General features: G+C 49.2%; 1 protein-coding gene across 7 annotated transcripts in view; it reads right to left on the bottom strand.

The window, feature by feature from the left end:
- The window catches only part of SLC22A23 (solute carrier family 22 member 23), a 166,302-nt gene extending 144,484 nt beyond the window's left edge, over window positions 1-21,818 (bottom strand). For 2 of the 7 annotated variants that reach the window (XM_058555358.1, XM_058555359.1), the window contains exon 1: window positions 20,633-21,818. In XM_058555358.1, coding sequence (XP_058411341.1) covers window positions 20,633-21,307 — 675 coding nt within the window. In that variant the 5' untranslated portion in view covers window positions 21,308-21,818. The remainder of the gene's footprint in view (window positions 1-20,632) is intronic. The other 5 variants (XM_058555362.1, XM_058555363.1, XM_058555360.1 and 2 more) reach the window with 4 other exon arrangements.
- Between the last annotated feature and the right edge of the window lie 622 nt (window positions 21,819-22,440).

The raw sequence follows: 22,440 nt of genomic DNA, 5'->3' as shown, positions 1-22,440 counted from the left end.
AACCTAAAGGAACCAAACTTCTTTGCTGCTGTGCACAACTGCTGTTCAAAACACTAAATACCTGCACGGAGGGAGAACTTCCAGGGGAGTCACCTTCTGTCTCTTCTTCCGCTCAGTAGTTTCAACAGCTCTCATGACAAATGCATCAGTTACGCTGAACATTTTGGGGCCTCCGATCTCTCAACTAGCACCTCAATACAAGTGCAGTGCTGGTTGCTTAATCTGCTCTAAAAGGAATGCAGCTCATCTTGGGACGATACATGTGCACAAGCACAAACGCTTCCTGACAAAAGCTCAGGGATTCGAACACAGAGAGATGTGAAAATCCTGTGAAAAATGCCACATTTTCGTATGTTTAAAAATGGTAGGAATTGTCTGCTTACACTTCATTGCTTCCTTTAAGGTTTTAGACAGGAGGTGAGAAACTGGGAGGGCCGACTCTCCTCTCACTCCCCCATCCCTGTTGGGAAACACTCCTCTAATTCCCTCCTTACTTAACCCAGTGAGGGGAACACACAGGATCCTGCAGGGAAGGTTCCATCAGAAAGAACCCCCTCCTCGGGTCCCTACCACCTGGGCCCCGCCACTCTGCATTCAACCGCGGGCTGGGTGAGAGCAGACGCACAGTCTGTTTTATTTGGGGTTTTGCCCCAAAGGTTCTTTAACCCCTGAGCTGTCTGCCCTCACAAGACTTCCCGGGGTCTTCTTAAAGAAAGGAAGGACCAGGAGGTTCTCAGCAAGCAGCCTTCCCACACAGCAGGAGGTGCTGCAAGACAAGGAGGGAGGCCTGGCTGCTCAAAGCCACAGGAGACGGAATGAAACTATATCAGAACACTTGGGAACTCGCCCCTGGGTCACAGGACAGCAGCTGACTGGCAATGCCATTTCCAGGTGTGGCTTCTCCCCACCCACAGAGATTCCCGGTCAGTCTGTCACCACCACCATCCCTAGGGCCTCCGCATCAACCCAGTGAGTGATTCATGGGAGCTGTGGGGCCACAACTCTCTACGGCCAGGGAAACAGTATCCAGATCCCCGTCCCTTAGAGATGGCAGTCACTCCCCCCCACACGTACCCTGTCACCCTTGCTTCCCATCTCCAAAAGGAAAAGAGAAAAAAAGAAGCTTACCTAGATGATAAACAAGTCAAGACTTCTCACTAGCTGCTCTGATTCTGTCAATCAACTTCTAAATATTAGAACTGAAAGGTGGTAAGGAGTAGAAAGGATTTTCAAAATTCAGATTATAATGCTCATGGCAGTCTACACATAATAGCCACAAACAGGAAACAACTCAAGTGTCCATCAACAGGTGAAGAGAAAACAAAATGTGGTATACATAAGCAATGGAATACTACTCAGCAACAAAAAGGAGCAATTACTGATTTACACAGTAACGTGGATAAATCTCAAAGACGGTGCTGGGTGAAAGCAGCAGGCACAGAAGACTACATACTGAGTGATTCCATCTATATGATGCTCTATGCTAGGCAAAACTAAGCTATGGGGATGCAAATTAAAACAGTGGTTGCCCATGGGGTTGACTGGAGATGGGCATGAGGAAATTTACCACGATAAGAGAAATGTTCTATTTCTTAATATAGATGGTGGTTATGAGCATAATATAAGTTAAAATCATTTAAAATCTGTCCCTTTTCTGCACGTTAATTATATCTCCATTTTTAAAAATCTGGGAAATGGCTTGAAATGGGTCCCCAAAGACAGGGCAGAAATATCCAATTGACTGGAGCTCCCCTGTCTCTTCCCTCCAGTAGCATTCCAGTGGCAGGCAGCAAAGGGGAAGAGGATGAAGGGGTGTGGACAAGTCACTGACAGAATAACCCAAATAACTGGATTAACCTCAAGGAGTGAAGGCATTTGTTTGTACTTTCCCTTCTGCCTAAGGACTAGATCTCTCAGCGGAGAGCTCAGAACAGTGAGCAGCTCACACAGTTGCTATTTCAAGGCCTGAGATTGTTAACCAATGGTTGTATGTCAGTTCAAAACAAGAGCGTTATTGTAACTGTATCAAAAGCAAGCAAAAGAGCCCTGTACCCTTGGTCTACACTCCTCCATAGAAACCTCGAGCACAGAACCCAGCGCTATAATCCTGCTGGCAAGGAGCTACCGGGAGTGCCTGCCTCCAGAAGCCCCTGCTCACAAATGCAGTAGGGCAGTGGTGCACCAGCAAGAACTGAAAATCAGACCCACTGGGGTTCAAATCCCGCCTCTGCCACTTTGCTTAGCTGTGTCAGTTTAGCCACATTATTTAATCTCTGAACTCCAGGTTCATCATGAGTAAGCCCGAGACAGGCCCACCTCTCAGGGCTGGAGTCAGGATTCAGCAGTCAACCTGCCAAACCTGCCGCAACCTCCTTTCCTCCTCCCTCCCCTCGCCTCCCCTTTCCCTTCTCCCCTCTCCTCCTCCTCCTCCCCTGTGAATGGTGCTCACAGGCACTCCCACCCTGTTCACAGCCCCCCTTCTCTTTACCTGCCCCCTTCTGTCACCACCTGGATTCCAACCACTGCAGCGGCCTCCACCTGCAGGTGGATAACTTTACATCAGACAAAATGGATGGAAAGCCCTCTTCCTGTAAACCTGATGTGAAGGACAGAATCACCTGTGTTCCAGCCATACGACCCTTCTCCCTGAAAGGACACTGTTGTGGGCTGAATTGTGTCCCCCTGCAAAAGACCTGGTGAAGCCCTAACCCCTGTTGTCTCAGAATGTGATCTTATTTGGAGACAGGGTCTTTACAGGGGTACTCAAGTTAAAACGACATTATTATGGTGGGCCCTAATCCAATATGACTGGTGTCCTTATAAAAGGGGAATTTGGACACAGAGACACATAGAGGGAAGATGATGTGAAGACACAGGGAGACAGCCACGAGAAGATGGAGGATTGGAGTGATGCATCTATAAGCCAACCAACACCAAAGATCGCACCAACCACCAGAAGCTAGTAGAGAAGCCTGGAGCAGATCCCTCCTCACAGCCTCCAGAAGGAGCCAGCTCTGCCAACACATTGATTTCAGTCTCCTTTGACACTTCATGCCCTCCCGCCTCCTTTCACCAAAAACACTAGTGATTTTGGCCTATTTGACTCCACCACCACCACGTGGCCTGAGCGGTCAACACCACTGGCACCAACTCCTATGACACTCTTTCCATTCTCTCCTGGCCCTGAGCACCCTCCCCTTATCTCCTCCACCACAGCCAATTTTGTCTTCTGAAAACGTGGAGGCTGGTATTACGGAAACAGCATAGATTCTGGAGATGGGGTGATGTATTTTAGAATGCTGATCTCACCAATTATTAACCATATGTCCCCAGCCAAGTTTCTTGCCATCTCAGCCTCAGTTTCCTCACCTGTCAGATGCTGATAACAGGACTGCCTTGCTGGGTTATTGAGGGTGAAATGAGGGGCCTGCTTAAAGCAGCCAGCACACAGCTGGGATATGAAGGGCACTGAGACATCTTGCCATGACCTTGCTCAAAAGCCCTCAATACTCTCCATCATTTACCAGAGAAAGTTTGGACTCCCCTGCAGAGAGTGGTGGGCTGTGTAGGTGATTTATAGCACTTCTCTCCCTGATTCCGTTCCTCTTAGAAACTGGTTTTGTGCAGGCACCCCCCTGCACATGACTCACAAGAAGGTAGGTGCCCCACTCCCATGCACACCTGGCATCCCCTGGTGCGTGGTGTTGGTCCAGGAGCAGGTATGCGACCTAAGGTGGTGAAGATGAGAGAGACAGACTCACGCTCCTTGATGGAAGGAGAAGCTTGTTATTCCCTCTTCCTCAAGCCAGGAGGAGGCAAGGGGCAGCAGATAGACCACTGCCATGAGAAGACCATGTGAGGACACAGGGAGAAGGTGGCCATCTACAAGCCAAGGAGGGAGACTTCAGAAGAAACCAGCCCTGCCGACACCTTGATCTTGGACTTCCAGCCTCCAGAACTGTGAGAAAATAAATTTGAATTGTTTAAGCCCTTAATCTGAGGTCTTTGTTGTGGCAGCCCTAGCTGACTGATACAGTGTTAGAATGAACCGAGGCTGAGGAAGGCCTACAAGAGAGACAGAAAGAACCGTGGACTGGCGCTTATCCTACGGCTAGACTTCCAGAAATATCATACATATTTCTGTATTATTTTTTTATTTTGCTGGGAAGGAGTCACCCTGAGCTAACACCTGTTGCCAATCTTCCTCTCTCTCTTGCTTTTTTTTCTCCCCAAAGTCCCAGTATCTAGTTGTATATTCTAGTGGTAGTTCCTTCTAGTTCTTCTATGGGAGGCTCCAGAATAGCATGGCTACTGACAGACAAGTCGTGTGGTTCCACGCCTTGGGAACCAAACCAGGGCCACCGCAGTGGAGTGTGCCAAACTTTAACCACCAGGCCATCAGGGCTGACTCTCTGTATATTTTTTAACTCAGTTTGATTTGAAGTATTCTCCAATTTGCAGCAGACAGCACCCTAACTGACCCCCCAGGCTTTCACAGTATTGTGCATTCTCTCCTCCTAATTGAAACAAATGCTTCCTGGCCCTCCTTCCCATCACAGGACTTACATGCTAGTATTCCCAATCCATGTTCTGCCCTTCCCCATCTCCATTCTTTTGCTCAATGCTTCCCTCTGCCCAGACCACTCCCTTTCTGCCCATCTCTGTCTACCAGGACCATCCATTCTTCAAGGCGCAACTCACAGGCTCCTTCTCCCCTGCAGCTCCCAACACAGTGCTTTGCACATAACAGCTGCTCAGTCAACATCTGACTATTCCGTACTGCTCTGGACTTCTGTTGTATGGTATTTTCTCTGCACATATCTTTAACTACATGAAATTAGGCCACTGTATTTGCTATATACATTCAAGCAGATCACTAAAGAAAGATGGCTGTGTATCTACTCCTCCCCATACTAAAGGAGAAAATGCCTTTTGGAGATTTAAAAACCTATTTTCAGTATGACAAACGCTGAGTCTTTCAATTCTCTGGTAACCTTCTGCCTCTTCAAGGTCATTTCAGTTTCCCAAAAATCGCCATTGGAAAGGAGATTCATAACCAAGGTTGTAGTTTTGCTTTCTCCACCACCCCTCCCTTTAGTCACTTATCTAAGACTGTCAAAAAAGAACTAGAGAAAAACAAGATGGCAGATGAAAAATTAATTAAGTAGAGAAACCACTGTTTAGACTTAAACCACAATTCAATTCAAACAAGTTACCAGCAGACACACAAAATCAAAAAAAAAAAAAAAATGCTAACAACCTTGACAATATCCATTTTTGAAAAGTTGCTTCTCATGAGACTTCCCATAAAAAAATTAAAAAGAAATCTTCTATTAAAATGAAATAATAAAAAATCCTACTCTGGAATACAGAAAATTTGATGACTCACCACACAATATAGCTCCAGAAACCACCAAGCCATGGAAAGGCCCTACAAAGATGCATCACCTTCTTGCATTTCACTACATCTCACTGGATGACCGCTAGTCCAGGCTTCTTTATTTCCTTCTTGAACGTTCTTCCAAGAGCCGGATCAGATATACCACCCAGCCCAGAACACTCAGCTCAGTCTCCCCATCTGCAGCCCTTGACAGCTCCTCACTAGCCATACCAAGAATGTCAAGCACAAACTCTCAAAAAGGAATACAGGCGGTGGGACAGACAGACAGTGCTGTGAGCATCTAAGGAAGGAGGGATCCCGCTGGGGAAGACGTTCATACGGTGCCTGGGGTCTGGACCTCCCTGAATCGGGGGGTTGCGTGGGTTAATGGAGGGGCACCCAGCCAGCAGTCCTGGCTGACACCTGCACACTTACTTTCACAAGGGCACGTGTTATCGAGATGTCGTGCTAGGACCACTTTAGGTGCAGTGCCTGAGCCCAAGGGGGCAGTCAAGCTCGATCTGTTACTCACTGAACATCAACAGTGCTCATGTTTGGTTCTGGCCTGTAGCTCTTGGTGTCTGTGTCCCAAGGGGGAATTCTCGTTTCCTGCTGCTGAAAACACTATCAAAACACCTTAATAGGAATTAATTATGGAAAAGACTAGTCTGAATTAGATACATTTTGAAAATAAATACCTTTTACTTTCAAATAAATGTTTCCTTTTCAAGTAATTAACCATTATTCTAAGCAGAGGTTCAAAGGACCTATTTTAATGAGTGACTTGGTTATTAGCAACATTCGTGTGAACATAAATACGCTCAGGCAGCGTTTCCTAATGTGCTTCCCTGGGTAGGCTAGCCGTGCCGCTCACTCTTGGTTTACACCATTAACATGCTCAGCAAACCCTTTCTTCCCAGAGGCCAAAGGGGCCCTGGCTGAGTTGTGGTAATTCCTGTGAAGAAACGCCCTCTGTAGCTCCTGACCTGCACACCATCGCTCCCCCTGTGGGCTACAGAGGAGCCGAGGTCTCACCTGGGCTGACCGTGGCCATCCGTGTGGTGTGGTCAGGAAATACAGAGAACTTTTACATTAGCCTGGACCAGGATTCCTCAAGCTTAGCAAGCTCAACATTTTGAGCTGGATCATTCTCTGCTGCGGGGCTGTCCTGTGCACTGTAGGATGATAGGAGCACCCTTGCTCTCTACCCACTGGATGCCAGTAGCATCCTCCTTCTCTAGGATTACAAAATGTCATTACAACCAAAAATGTTTCCAGACATTGCCCAATGTCTCCCTGGGGGAAAATCGCACCACGGGGAAATCATCCAGAAAACTTTTTTAAACAACCGATGCCTGGGTGCCAGAAGTATTTCCAAAAGTTCCTCAGGTGACACTACGTGCGCCAGACATCACTACCCCATGCCCAATCCTAGGCGCAGACAGACCAGTTCAATATAGAGCTTTCATTAGAAGAAGAGGCTCTGCGACTTAAAGTTCTCAAAAGCAGTGGCTTAAAGTAGACATAATTGACTCCATTGCCCAGTATGAACTCAAGGTTGATTAGTTGCTATTTCAGATAAATTACACCACTCTTCTTAGTCTTCAATAGCTCATTAAAATTTGACTTTAGGCCTGAGTGGACCTATGATTCTGTCCTCTTCTCTCTAGTCTCCTCATTCTAGCATTAAATCACCTGACTTGGCCTGTTGAGAGCAACAGCCTCACCACATCTTTACCTCACCATCTAAGAAATGTTAATTGAGCACCTACTAGGTCCAGGCACTGAGGCTATAGATCTGGGCCAAGAAAGCAGGGGTGGAGGACAAGAGAGGAGGAATAGGGAGCCAGGAAAGGCTTGAAGAAGATGATAAGACGATGGGGAGGGGAGATAGCTTCTGGACCAAAGGAACACCCTGTGCCAAGGCTGAGCATCATTTGAGAAACAATGGGGGCTGGAGCACAGGGCCCCTGTACAGGATGATGCGGACAGCTGCAGGAGAGGGAGGCAGGGCACAGGTTAGCAGGGACCTTGAAAACCTGCCAGCCAGCCAGGCCCAACGTCATCCTAAAGACCATGGAGAGCCACAAAGGATTCGAAGCAGGGGAGTTAAAAGAGCTGCTCAGCTAAAATTTAGGACCAAAACACTGGGATTTGAGGCAAGGGCAGGTAGAAGACCAGAGGCCAGATGACAGTAACCAGTGCACAGCGCTAGGGCTTCAAGGAACCATCCAGATTACAGATAAAGATCTGGAGCTGCCCTATGCAGGGTGTGAGCAGGAACATAGGTATTACGAGCTGAACTGTGTCCCTTACCCAAAAAACCTCATATGTTGAAGTCCTGACCCCCAGTCCCTGAGAATGTGCCTGAGTTTGGAGACAAGGCCTTTATAGAAGTAATTAACTTTAAATGAGGTCATGAGGGTGGGTCCTAATCCAATGTGACAGGCGTCCTTGCAAGAAGAGGAGATTAGGACACAGACACACAGAGGGATGACCATGTGAGGACACAGGGAGAAGACGACCACCTACAAGCCAACGAGAGAAGCCTCAGAAGAAAGTAACCTTGCTGACACCTTGATCTTAGGCTTCCAGCCTCCAGAATTGTGAGGAAATGAATTTGTGTTGTTTAAGCTGCCCAGTCTGTGGTACTTTGTTATGGCAGCTGAGCTAAAACACCTGGAAACGACCTTAACGAAGAAGACTGGGAGAAGAGCAGCCACAAAGGCAGAAGGAATAATCAAGAGAAAGCAACGTCCCATCACAAGGAAAGAGTGTTGAGGCCTGAAGGGTCACTGCCAAGGCCACACAGAGGCCATCTGAAATCACGGAGGCAGTCCCAAGGGATCAGGCAAGTCTGACACATCTGCAGACACAGAGACCACGCACCCCAGGCAGGCAAGGGGGGACACTTAGCACTTCCCAGGAGCACAGACAAGCGGAGAGGGAGAGGGTGGTGGCTCCTGGGAAGGGTCATAGCCACGATTTGTGCTGGGGGCTCGTTGAGGTGTGTTCAAGCAGGCCCAGACTAACGTGTGTGCTGTGCTGGCAGCATGTGGAGGCAGGATAGGGTGAGGCTGAGGGCCACTGTGAGGGTCCTGAGGACACAGCGTGGACATGGACCAAGCCCTCAGCTGGACATGAGCCTGGGGCCGGGAGCATTTCTCTCCTGGGTCTGTTCTGCCATTTCTCTGTTTACAAACCTCAGACAACTCGTCTACCAGGGGGAAAAAAAAAATCAACCTGATCCCCAACACTGACTTTATGGCCCAGTAGGGTCGGCCCCAAGTCCTCCTCCAGCACCCCCCGCACTGCATGCGCCCCTTCCCAGCCTTTGTCAGTTCTTTTGCAGGAGAGGCCCTTTCTCAGTCTTTCCCATCTGTCAAAACCCCAGCTCCTCTTCAGGGCCCAGCTCATATGCCACAGCCCTCCTGATCCCCTGCCCACCAGAATGCTGGGAACTCCTCTGGCCCGTGCAAATACCTCACCTGCCCTCTCGGGGCGTGCTCACTTCTGCGCCCCACACTGTCAGCTCCTGGCCCTGCACTAGTCACGCCCGCCCCTCACACTCATCCCACACTGCGTCTGGAATCCTCCACTTCACAATTGTCTCGGCTATACCATGGGCTTCTTCTCCAGGGCAGAGACGATCCTCTATCCATCTGTGTCACCTACCCGGGGTGGAGCAGAAGGCCTGCCACAGAGCAGATGTTCTGAGAGAAAGACCAGGGGCAGGCACTACATAGATGGCTGCAGAAATCATCTCTGACAGGGGAGGGGAGGGGTGGAGAGGTTGTATGTAACTGTCTTCAAAAAGTAGGACAACACCCATGTCCACAGCAGCAGTATTCACAATGGCCAAAGGCAGAAACTACCCAAGTGTCCACTGATGGATGAACGGATAAACAAAATGTGGTATATACATATAATGGAATATTATTCAGCCTGAGAAAGGAAGGAAATTCTGACACCTGCTACAACATTGATGAACCTTGAGGACATTATGCTAAGTGAAGTAAGCCAGTCACAAAAGGACAAATACTGTATGATTCCACTTACATGAGGTCCCTAGAGTAGTCACATTCATAGAGATAGAAAGTAGAATGGTGCTTTCCAGGGGTTAGGGGGAAGGGAAATGGGGAGTTAGTGTTTAATAAGGGCAAAGTTTCAGTTTGGGAAGACGAAAAAGTTCTGGAGACAGATATGGTGATGGTTGCACATCAGTGTGAATGTACTTAATGCCACCGAACCGTACACTTAAAAATGGTTAAAATGGTAAATTTTATGTTATGTGTATGTTAACACAATTAAACAAATTATTTTTAAAAGCAGGACAAAAATTTTGTGTTTACTGAGAGGCTCTTGTATATCCATTTGAGGACAGTGGAGTTCCTCAGTATGTAACAATTAAGGGTGCCCAATTTGTAGAGCAGCTTTTAAACACACAGAAAAAGCAGCTTTTAATCTAATCTGGGAGAAAACACTCTGTAGTGCAAATTGGGATGCTGAGAGCATAACCTATCCATAATTTAACACGGCCCTCAGGATGCTTGCGGCTGGTTTACGCGGCATCATCTCCTCTGCACTTATTCTTTAAATGATATCAAGAAATAAGGTGTGACTGTTAGCTAGCGGAATTAAATTAAGACTGACCCTCCTCCCCACTTAAAAAAAAATAGCTGATAAACACTTAACTAGCAGCATTCCTATGACTTAGCATTCTTTACCACACACCTCCATGACTCAGCTCTTTGGTTCACTGCTCAGATAAGCAAACCGACTGTCTCACTTCAGAGCAGTGTTTTCAAACACAGGAAGGCTCCCTGGCTCCTCCACTCCAGTGCACACCCTGAGCTAAGTAAACGTCCCAAACAAAATTGGTTAGGGCTTTGTGGTAAAAACAGGTCCGCAAAAAGTATGGTTCACCCTTATGATAAGAAATCTAGAAAAGGATACAAAACACAACAAAGGAGTAGAGAAGCAGAAAAGATACTGAAAAATCAGGAAGCAAGACTTGGGAAGGCTCTGGGAACACTTGCTCAGCTGTGCAGCGGTGACGACTGGCTTTGTGAAAGAGGACAAAGCCAGAGGTCACCAGAAGTAGCCCACTCTCGGACGGGCCTCACATTTGACTTAATGCTCTGCTGTCACCATCCTCATCTTAATTATTGAACAAGGGGCTTTGCATTTTCATTTTGCACTGAACTGGGCAAATTATGAAGCTGATCTTAACTAGAAGCAAGGTTTGGAAAAACACAGCGACTCACCCTGTGGGGAGCAGGGGTGGGGGTAAGAATTTGCAAAACTGTTCCAGTGATGCCCCAGGGCTTGTTCCGAGCTCCCTGGGTGATCTGGAGCTAATAACTGAGGCCATCTATATCTACTTCTAGAAAAGACACCTCAGGAGGTGTATTCCTGCCAATTCTATACTAAGCTTAAGCAGCCAGGTAAGTTACACCTGAGTCTTTGGGAAGGAAAAAAATATTTTGTTTAAAGCATTAAATGGTTACATTATCAATATTCAATTATTCTTGATTAATTGCCAAAAAGATCCATCTCTAGTCCCTTGCACTCCAATGAAGAACAGCTACTATCACACACATCATGACGTTTGGAGTCCCCCGGCCCTGGGTAACTGCACTCCGTGCTCTGAAACCTGCTTGTCCTGCCCCAGCCCAAGCGGCACATCAGACACGCACCTAGGAATCTGGAGCTGGACAGAGGGATGCTGGCCTCTGTGCCGGCCGATGCCTGACCAGGGACCAGGGGAGCAAAAGCCAGTCTGGAAGGAGACTGAAGCCGACCCCTGGAGAAGGGGAGGAGAGGAGATGTGGTTTCCGACAGGGTGACGGTGGCGGCAAGGCTCCTGAGAGATCCCCCTCCACATTTTCTGGCCTCAGATCCCACGCTGGGATCCATGAGCCATCCCTGCATCTTTCCAACAAATTTCTTTTCTATTTTGTTAATGTAGTTTGAAATTTGTTTTCGTTACTTGCAACCAAGAGTCATAAGAAGAGAGGTTTGATAGAGTGTAATACTATGCAAATGATGGACTGGAGAGCCCCTTGGCAGTGCTCTATTATAGCAATGATTTATTTTGGGGGAAATCCACTTAAATCAATCACTAACCACTGCCCCCTTTTCCTAGAAACAGGCCTTGTCAATCTCCAGGCCACTTGTTTGGAGGGAGGTCTGCCCACATGTAAGGACCAACCCTGAGTAAGCACTGAGTAAATGAAAGAACAAAATAACTCACAGAAGATCAGTCTGTGGACTATTGAAGTCAATGGCCTCCCACAGAACCTCAGCAAGGATAACACCCAGGTGGGAAGGGGCAGCTCTACTAGGGGGCCGCTGGCCCTTTCTCCCATTTTCACCTGCCCCTGAGGCACCTCTGACCCCTGCTGGTACAGATCAATGTCACCATCAGCGCCTCCTTAAAATTCCACTGTCTCTCTGATCCGTTTTCACCTGGCACAGCTAACCCAGATTTTTAAACGCCTTTAGAATGTTCTCCATCAAATGGCAGGAACTCAGATTTCTGAGCCAAGACCTCATGGAGACAGTGAAGCCCTTGTCAGAGCCCTGCTCTCCCACCCTTGGGCCTCGACCAGCCAGGAAGGTCCTTTCCTTTTGAGATCTTCTCTGAGTCCTGTGGCCGGTGACCTGTTCTGTTTTCAGATTAGAACTCCCAAAATAAACAAGCCCCTAAAAGAGTTTTTCAAACAAATCCCTGGAGGTCCTTTTTGGTGGGACTCCTTCGGACACCCTGGTTCGGGTGTCCGGCCTGAAGGGCACACCTGGCTCCCCACGTTGTCAGTTTCTGGATGAAGGCGACAGACACCTCACAGCTCCCAAGGAGTAAATCACCCTTCCAGGTGTGGCCTATCAGCTCTTCCCCCTAAGCATTTCTCAGATGACTCACTCAGCAGTCCTCACCCCACAGGTGGGAGGAAGAGAGGGCGCTGAGGTTGCCAGGTGCCTCCTGTTTGTCAGACGCCTGGGGGAGAGGGCGGGGGCTCTCTCCAGGTGTTCTCATTCTAGCCTCATGACAGCTACCGCCCTTGAGGTGAGGTGAGCACTGACCACACTTTACTGATGACGTTTCTGTCGCTCCCAAAGATAAACTGGTCACGAGCAGCAGAGTCAGGACTTGAACCCACGCCTGCCAAACCAGAAACCTCTCACTCTTCTCATGACATCTAGTTCAGGTGAGCTCAGACATTCATGGTGAAGACCTCGTGGGTAAAAGACAATGAGACACACCTCCAGGGGGGAGATGGACAGACAGCACTGTGATCACACACCGGGAGTGCGTGACAAAGGCACAGCTGGGTGCTGGGAGCACCTGTGGTGGCTTCCTGGATGAGGACTGAGCTGACCTGACGGACGAACAGGACCAACCGGCTGAAGGAAGGAGGAAAGGGTGTTCCAGGCAAGAGGGCTAAGAAGGCAGAAGGTCAGAGATTAGAGCAATCTGCCCAGAGAGTGGTCTGCACAAGCCCACCCACACACAGCCACAGCATAAGCAACACACCTCAAGGTGCAGTAACCTACGCACACCGCTACCACCGCTCCCAGGCAGCAACAGGAGGACCACCTCCGTCTGATGGGCCAGCTAAAGGAAGGAGCCAGAGAGAAAAGGCAGGAACCCCCACCTGCGCTCCCAGCCCCTCTCCCCTCAGGGGCCACTCCAGGGCAGAGGCAAGAATGCCCTAGGGTGAGGAGAACTGAATTCTAACCCTAAGAGCTGGCGGCTTTGACAAGTCATTGACCCCCCAGCCTCAGTCTTCTCACGTATAAACTGAAGACTTTGGACTAGCAGATAATGTTATACGTCAGCCGTGCCCAGGACAATCTTGCGCCTACACTAGGCATTCAGCAAAGGTAAAGCTGGTTGAATGAAAGTAAATTCTAGCCTGATGGTTTCCCATATCAAGGTCTTTCAGCCTTGTGGAAATTTAATTAGCACCCTCCCCTTCTGAGCAGGAGGGCAAGAGAAAATGCTAGAACACTCCAACAGGCTAGTGCTGTTTTCTGATCAACAGCCCTGGGAAGAGGCCCCAGGCCCAATTGCCCTGAGTCTGGTCTGGACCTGCAGCGCCAGCATGCTTCTCCACAGCTCCCCCTCAGGACCCCTGCTTGAGCCAGCTGCCTCCTTCCCACAGCACAGACAGGCCCGGTTTCTCCCAGAACCTTTGGTCAGGCTGCCTCTCCCCCTCACGTGCTCTCCTCCGTCCCCTCTGCCTATGCACAGGGCCCCAAGTCTCCATCAAGGCACAGGGCTCAGTCCTAGGCCTTCTTCCCTCCCCACATGCTCTCCCTGGCTGCCCTCCATTCCCAATTCACCCCTCGGCTGGCTGAGTTCATCCCACGGCTTATGTTCTTAATATTGCTTATAAGCCACCCCTTCCCCATGTCCCCAGCTGCACTGCCTCCTGTCAATTCCAGGCTCCCGCATGCCAGAGGACCCTGGCAGATGCTGTCCCCTCTCTCTGGAAAACACATGCACTCCTGTCTCTCTCTTACTTAAACCTCAGATTTCAACTCAGATGTCAGTTGCACTCAGAGACCAGTCAGTCTGGGCCAGTTTCTTTGTTCTATTTCTCATTTCCCTTTCTTTCCACACACAACTCATTAAAAGATGATTATTTAATTGGGAAAGGTGTGCCTTCCTCATTAGTCTATAAGCTGTATGGAAGCTGAGCTGTCTATCTTCCCCTATTGTTGTGTCCACAACACATAGCAATGCGTGGCCCAGAACAGGCATCAAATCTGTGAAAGGAAGGAGGGAGGAGAGAAAGGTAAAAAGAAAAAAAGGAAGACGTGGCCGAGGGTCACACAGTGGCAGGATAACTGCTTAACAACAGGCTCTCTGAAGAAAAAACAAACCCTGATGTGTAGGTAGGCCAACTCCCATGGTGTAAATGCTCCCACCATGGCCGATTCCAAGCTACTAACACCACACTCCTGAACGTGCACCTGGACAGAGATGCGCACACTGGTTCAGAGGCAGAAGAGGCCGGGTTGGTCCAGCACACCCCCGGTTTGCAGCAACGCCTTGACTGACATTCAGCAAGTCCAACATGTTTTTATATGACATCAACTTTTGACTCAATCTTACCTTGGACTAAAGACCAAAATGAATTGAGACTTGCAAAAAACGATACAGACGGGAAAAAAAAAAAAAAGAGGTTTTGCAGCTACAGCTAGCTCAGAACAAGAAGGAGAAGGAGAGGTGTGACCTGCTGCCTGGGGAAGAGGGCCATCTCCCAAATGCAGGTGCAAGAGCTGCTGCAGAGCTGGTTAACTTCTGGTCTCCCATCCCCCAGGGCCTCTGCCAAATCCAATGCTGAGGCATTGTTACAGGCAAGTCAAAGCCTGCATGAAATGCTGGTTATACCTGCCAACCTAATATTTATTTCCATTTCTAGCAATTTATCCTAATAGCTCAATAAAAGCAAAACAGTATGGAGGTTTCTCAAAAAATTAAAAATAGAACCACCACATAATCCAGCAATTCCACTTCTGAGTATTTATGTGAAGAAAATGAAAACACTAATTTGAAAAGATTTCTGTAACCCTTGTCTTCACTGCAGCATTATTTACAATAGTGAAGATACGGAAACAATCTAAGTGTCCATTGATGGATGAACAGATGAAGAAAATGTGGTATATATACATAATGGTATATTATTCAGCCATAAAAAAATGAAATCTTGCGATTTGCAACAACATGGATGGAGCTTGATGGCACTGTGCTAAGTGAAATAAGTCAGACAGAGAAAGGCAAATACTGTGTGATCTCACTTACATGTGGAATCTAGAAAAACTGAACTATAGATACAGAGAACAGATTGGTGGTTGGCGGGGGGGGGGGTGGGGGAAATGGGTGGAAGGGATCAAAAGGTACAAATTTCCAGTTATAAAATAAACATCCTGGGGATGTGATATACAGCATGGTGACTATAGTTAACAATACTACATTGTATACTTGAAAGTTGCTAAGAGAGTAGATCTTAAAAGTTCTCATCACAAGAAAAATAAAACTTTGTAACTTTTATGGTGCCGGATGTTGGATGTATGGTGATCATTTTGCAATGTATACAAATATCGAATCATTGTGTTGTATACCTGAAACTAATATAATGTCATGTCAATTATACCTCAATAAAAAAAGAAAACCTGAAAAATTAAAAAAACAAAATACCATAAACAAAATCAAAACACAAACAACAAACCAGGGAAAAAGCACTTACAAGACATTTAAAAGGGTTAATTACTTTATGCATAAAGTACTTCTATAAATCAGTAAAATAAGGATCCCCCAACACACCCATCAAGGCCAAGGACGTGAAGAGATAGTTCAAAGAAAAAGAAATACAAATGGCTCAAAAACTTTCAAAGAGATGTTTAACCTCCCTCATAACAAGAGAAACGCAAATTACAACACAAAGCAAATGTAATTTCTCACATATCAAACTAGGAGACATTTAAAAGTTTGACAACTCCTGGGGCAGGGAGGGTATGCGGAAAAGGACCTCGTGCATTATTGATGGAAATTGGTAAGATCTCTGTAGAGAGCACTTTGACAACATCTGTCAAAATAAAAATGCAGCCTACTTTGACCCTCCACTTCTGAGAATTTCACTATTTATTACGTAATAGCAAAGACTGGAAACGACCTAAACGCTCCCTTAGTGGGTGACTAGTTAAATTATGCCTGGTCATACAAGGGAATACTAGGCAGACATAGAAGAGAATGAGGGGCTCTCTATGTACTGATGTGATCCATCCTCAATAGAGGAGAAAAGAAACTGGTAACCATGTTGCTTCTGAAGAGAGAAACTGAAAGCAGAGATGGAAAGAAATGTTCCTTTTACTGGCTGCCTTCTGTAGCACACGCATGCATCATTTATTATAGTCAATTTCTAAAAACAGATATGCATAAAGATGTTCACTGTTGTGTTGTATATACTAGACAAAATAAATAAAACCACCACTAAGATGACCTAATAGTGTGTTATTTTAAAAATATTACCATTGCAATGATATTGTAATTATTTTTAACCCTAATTAAATTGTACTGAGTCACCTTAAATAACGTCTAGTCTTGAGCCCCTGAAAATAGAAATTACTTCCTAGGATATTTAAACAACTCTCAGGTGTACTTACAGGATAAAAGCCAGCAATCTTTGAGAATTCATGGGGGATAGAAAAAATATCAATAGATTGGAAATAGACAAACATCCCAAACTTCATATTCAGAAAAAGAACGGAGCTTAGAAAGTTTAGCTGACATTGATTTTTGGCAAAATTCTAGGGATTACTCAAGGAAGTGGTGAGCCTTAGAAACCAGCAAGGACTCCCTCAGAACGATGCAGGATAAACTATGCAAATTATTAAGAGAAATATGGTAAAATCAGTGGAGTTGTGTTTTTATTAACCTTGTTGGCTAATATCTCAGAGGCACTTGAGAATCTGGGCTGCACAGGGAACGCTGGTGTGGGACAGGGAGGCCAGTTGAGCAGGGCTCCTGGCCTGACTGGCCTCAGTCTCCCCAGGGCTGCCCTCTAAGCGACTCGGCAGGACTTTATTAGATTCTTCTTTTCGGAAAAGCACTGACAACATCTTTCAACATGGCTCGGAGATAAAATGCAGAGCTATGAATGTCATCAGGAAGTTGAACACCAGGCTCCTGAACAGAACACCTGGCCCACTCAAGCTTGTGCTAACTGATTTAAAATCAAGATAATGCTCAGTGCTACAACTGGCCTTGCATTACTCAACATTCTTAATCAAAGGAAATAATGTATGTGAAAATGTTTTCAAACCTTATAGGGCTGCACCAAAGAAAGGTGGTATTATTATTTTGAAGGCATTACAAATTGTGGAGCAGATAACAAATACCAAGGACCAAAGCAAAAAATAGAAATAAACAAGATCCTAACAGGAGAGATCTAAAAACCCCAAACTATTAAGACGAAACCTAAATCGTGTGCCACGTCACACGAGCGCAGGCTGAGAAAGCCCTGTCTTAACACAATCCCATAAAGGTTTGGTAACTGTGGCCTCGAGACAGTTAGAGGCATGTCATGTCTAATAAAAGCCTTCATGCATCAACCGTAGGCTTCATTAGTGGAAGCACAGGGCCCATCCGTCCTCTCCTCCGATTAGAACACACAGGGCCTGCCGGCTGTGCTCTGGGTGCCACGCTCAAGAGACACATACACCATGTGGGTGGAGCAATCACTACCGCAAATGTTATCATGTGTGGAGTGACTGAAGTAGCTGGAGATTTCTTGCCAGGAAAGAAACTACTCAGGTATCCTCAACTCGCTGAACATGTATTATACGAAGGAAAAGGACTCATTCAAAGGAGTGAGCTCACAAATGGGCATGAGATGACCCGAGTTACAGTCACCAAAAAACATGCCTCTCTGCAAGAAAGAAGAACTACTGAGTGAGTTGCCTAGCTAACGGGGCACTTGCTTCCCACCCAGAAGGGATATCCACATCAGGGATGCTCTTCAGGCGGGGAGAGAGGCTTGTCAGCCCTAAGAGCCCTTTTAACCATAATAACCTGGGATTCTAACTGGCTTGGCAGTTTCACATGTGTAGCTGCCATTATAGCCTATATTATAGACTATATATGTTAATATTGTAACATGTTAATGTAACTTGTTAATAATGTTAATATGTTAATAATATAATATAATGTAACATAATATAATATGCTCCCAGTGGTTCTTCTGTATCCCCCTCCCCACCTAACACCTAGGGATAGAATAGGGTACATACTGTAGGGGCTCATACATGCTGAAGGAAGTCTAATGACAAAGACATTGCATAAAGCTTATTTGTAAGCGGGAAGATCATGGTCTGTGGGAAGAGGGTACAAAAGGCAGTTTCTCAGACCCTGAACTTTCATCCACTGATGGAAGGCGAAACCTTCCACTTGTGCTTCTGCTTAGGAACAAAGCTGACAGGCACCTGACCCCTAGAATTCCGCACCCATCACGGGATATATTCCATATTTGTACATTTGATACAGTATCCAACGTACACAGCCAGCAGAGGGGAAGTCTGCATTCGTACCCGCCAAATGCTTAAAAAGCTCTTGGAAGCATTTGTTATGGAATAGAACACAGTGGAAGGACAGTCCTTTATTTAGATCTTATTTGTGCGTGAAAATCAATATGTCCTTTCTAGTCTTTATCTTACAGGAAAACGTCTCTGACTCTTGTCCTGAGGTCTTCATTTCCCAGTCTTGCCCTGTCAGCTGTATCAAGCACCCCAAAAACATACTGCACACAGTAGTGCCATCTTTGACCTTCTCGAGTGCTAACTTAGAAAAACTCCAGCTCTCCAATATGCTTCCATGGCCTGTTTTCAAGAATTATTTTCATTCTCTCTTCCCACCATCCATGGCAGAGCACGAATAGCTGTTCCTGGGTCCCCACCACTAAGGCAATGATACTCTATCCCACCTCCTAACTTTCAAGTTTGCCTCCCCTCTGACCCCAGGACAGAGCACCCTCTACACACATTTGCTTTGATTTATATTATTCCTCCTCTACTTTAAAAAGGGGCTTAAAGTATGTGCAAATGTTGCCAAATCTTTACTTTTATAGACATACAACAAAGAGTATGAAAATAGTGTAGTCATTGTTCTTAATTTTCCCATGCTGGTAAACAAAAACAAATATTGCCCTCCATCAATGGGGAACAGAGTCACAGGGACATCTCTGGAAAGGACAGGCTGACTGGGGAGGATCAAGGTGGATCAAGTTTAGAAGGAACTTCCCCATTAACAGCTAATCCACATCGTTCCCACAGGACAGATCATTTCTTGCCAGGTTGATACAAGATTAAAACAATGGTTACGATGATGTAAGAGTATCATCTCACACATCTATGAGCTACAACTGTCTACTAACACGTTTGGGGGAAAAATACATGAACGCTGATTACTATAATCTGTCAAATTTCAGCCTCACATTTAAACAAAGCATTTAAAACTCTGCCCAGAACTGCCCAGAAAGGGGGACAAGGTCTACATTTACTTGGAAATGCAAATTAGTCATAACGCAAATTAGTTATTTAAAACACAGAAGGGGCAAAAAAAACACAAACTGCTTCACAAACTGGCATGCAATATCTCTTACATGTTAAGAAACATGTAACAGAAACAGAAAATTATAGATATCCTGGGCATTGATTTTCTAACATTGCCCATTCTCCATTTTTATGCTGGCCACACACCTCCTCTCACAAAACGCTCCTGCTCCATTTCACACAATGCAATACCTCCAGGAGAGGGGATCCACTGGACACCAGCAAGTTGGAGGTTCAGCTAAAGCTTACCAAGGTCTCAATGGCTCAGACAAAAGCAGCTGCTACGTAAGAGCAGTAGTGGTCCAGGAATACCAAACAAATTCTTAGCATCTTTCCTATACTCACTCTGAGATGTTTACTGAAGTCCTGAGAAAACACTGGAGGGAACACTGGGGTGGCAAAGTCTCAAGTCAAATATGCCAATCTTTGGAGAGGACCGAGCAAGGGGAGGGGGGAGAGGGAATTTTCAAAAGCTCTTGGCTTCTCTGGCTACAACTTCAGTTCTTTAGTTGGCTTTAGTCTGTTTCCAAACCAAGCAAGGGATGGCTGAAGTCAGGCAGAAGGAACATCTGGGAACAGGACACTATTCTCGTGGTTAGATATTTCTTTGGGGGAGACACAGGGACAACCAGTGGGGCAGAAGAGCAGAGCTGTGGTCCTGGCTCCAGCCGGCAGACCTGGAATGAGGCAAGTCCTCCAGGGCTGGCTGGTGACAGGTCAGTGGCCTTCCCCTCCAGGCAGGCCATCCCTGCCTGAATGAGGGTGACAGCTGGAAGGGTGGAGGAAGGAAGCTCTCATCTTTTTAGGGGGAGGGGCGCTCTTTCCATATGTGCACTGGGACAGGAGTTTGGGTGCAAACTAGGAAAGTCTATGGGGTCCCCCTATAGTTGGGAGGCACTGTCACCGCTGAGGGCGGCAAAAAGCCCTTGCTTCACACCCTAGTAAACGCATCTCCTTTGGGGGACGGAAGGAGATGAAGCCAATGTGAGATGCACGTACACATAGGCTAGCACCACTTTGGGGACTTCGGGGACCTCGCTCTGCACGGAGGGGGCAAAAGGAAGGGTGGAGGCGACTGAGGAGGGACAAGGGCTCAGGAGAAGGACGCGGGGCCGGGGCGGTTGTGGCCCTTACCTTGCTGACCACGTTCTGGACGAGGCCTGTGCGGATGCCGTAGTCCCACGCGTGACAGTCGCAGTTGGAGGCGTTGTCCCCCTTGTCCGGAGGGGACGGCAGGGGTGGCGTGTCGCCCCCGTCCGCGCCGCTGCTGTTACTAAGGTTGCCCGCGGCCCCCCAGGCGACAGTGAAGGGGGTGGTCGGGGGGCTGGTCCAGTTGGCCACATCGCCGGCGTCCCACCGGCCCGTGGCGGTGACCTCTGCCAGCTCGGTCCCTTTGCCGGCCCCACGGCACCAGAAGTTCGGCTGGTCCAAGAGGAAGGAGTCCGAGAACTGGCTGAAGCCGATGAAGAGAGCCGGGATCCAGGTGAGCAGCACGAGGGTCTTCTGGTAGCCCCCGCCCAGGCCTCCGAGGAAGGGCAGCACCGACCCGTCGTAGTCCAGCAACAGGAGGCTCGGGGCCGCCGCCGCCGAGCAGCAGCCCGGGTGCGGGCCGCCGCCGGCGGGCTGCGGCGCGGGCTGCGGCTGGATCTCCCCGCCGCCGCCGCCAACGCCGCCGCCGGGGCCCGCGCGCCCCCCGAGGGGCGCCGAGGCCGCCGCGTCCCCGGGAGGCAGGGAGCCGTTCTCCCCGGCCGGGGGCGGCTGCCGCCCGGGCCCGCCGCCCACCGCCTCGCGCCGCCGGTCTATCGCCATGGCCGGGGCCCGCGGCGCCCGCAGAGGCGCATAGAGCGCGCCGGAGGCTCCCGTGGGCGCCGGGCGCCCGCAGCCGCCGCCGCCGCCGCCGAGGAGGCCCGGGGCTCGAGAGAGAGCGCTCGGCCGCCCCGGGGTCAGTCCGCCCCCATGTCACCGGCCCGGACCCGGACCCCGCGCCCCGGGCGCTGCGGCCCCGCTCGGGCGCCGGGTAGAGGGCGGGCGGAGGCCGGCCCGGGCCCTCAGCCGCCGCCGCTCATCGGCTCCGCGGCCCGGGGCCGGCGGCCGAGCCCGCCGCTCTCTGCGGCTCCGCGCCGGCCGCGGGAGGAGGAGGAGCGGGCGCCGCGCCTTCGCCGGCCGGCTCGGTGCCCTGCGGAGCGCGGTGCGGGCGGCGGCCGCGGCTGCCCGGGCGCCCGGGATGTATTTATCCGACCTCGGGCACCTCCCGGAAGCCGCAAGCTCGGATCCCAGGCTGCGGAGCCGGCCGCGCTCCTCGGCTCCGCGAGCCGACCTCCCTCCTCTTCTTCCTCCTCCTCCTCCTCTTCTCCTGCCCCCGGCCCGCCCCCTCTCCCCCCGCCGAGGTGGAGGTGAACGCGGCACCTGCTGCGCCCGGCTCCTGCGCGCGAGCGCCCCCTCCAGCCGGGCCGCGCCGTCGCCGCCGCGGGATCTGCGGAGGGGGCGGGGAAAGGGGACACCCCGGCGCCCCCCCTCGGCCTGAGGATCCCCTGCCCGTCCCCACTCCGCGCCAGGCGGGGCGGGGGAGGAGGAGGCGCCGGGAGCATCGGGCGCTGGTGGGCTAGGGGTCCCAGAGGAGTCGGCGTGCGCGGGAAGTGAGCGAACTGAGTGGTCTTCGAGGCTCGGCTCTGGCAGCCGCGCGGGGCCCCCACCCACCCGCATGCGCCGGGTCTCTGTGACCTCTGCTCGCCTCAGAGGTGCTCGCCGCCCAGCTGCCCGCACCGCACTCCCAGTCCCGAGCCCAAGGGTCGCCAGCATTCGGGAGCAACCCTCTCGCCCTTTTTCGAGGTGCAGATCCGGTTGACTTTTGTGTCGGCGGAGCAGGGTCAAGGAGGCGCATTTGCCAATTTCAGGTCGCCTGTCACCCGCAGCGTCGGGTCACCCGCGACCGACCGCAGCAC

Source organism: Diceros bicornis, chromosome 14 (assembly GCF_020826845.1).
Source record: "Diceros bicornis minor isolate mBicDic1 chromosome 14, mDicBic1.mat.cur, whole genome shotgun sequence".
Classification (NCBI taxonomy): Eukaryota; Metazoa; Chordata; class Mammalia; order Perissodactyla; family Rhinocerotidae; genus Diceros; species Diceros bicornis.
The sequence above is the reverse complement of the archived record's forward strand: the minus strand, read 5'-3'. Positions and strand labels throughout refer to the sequence as shown.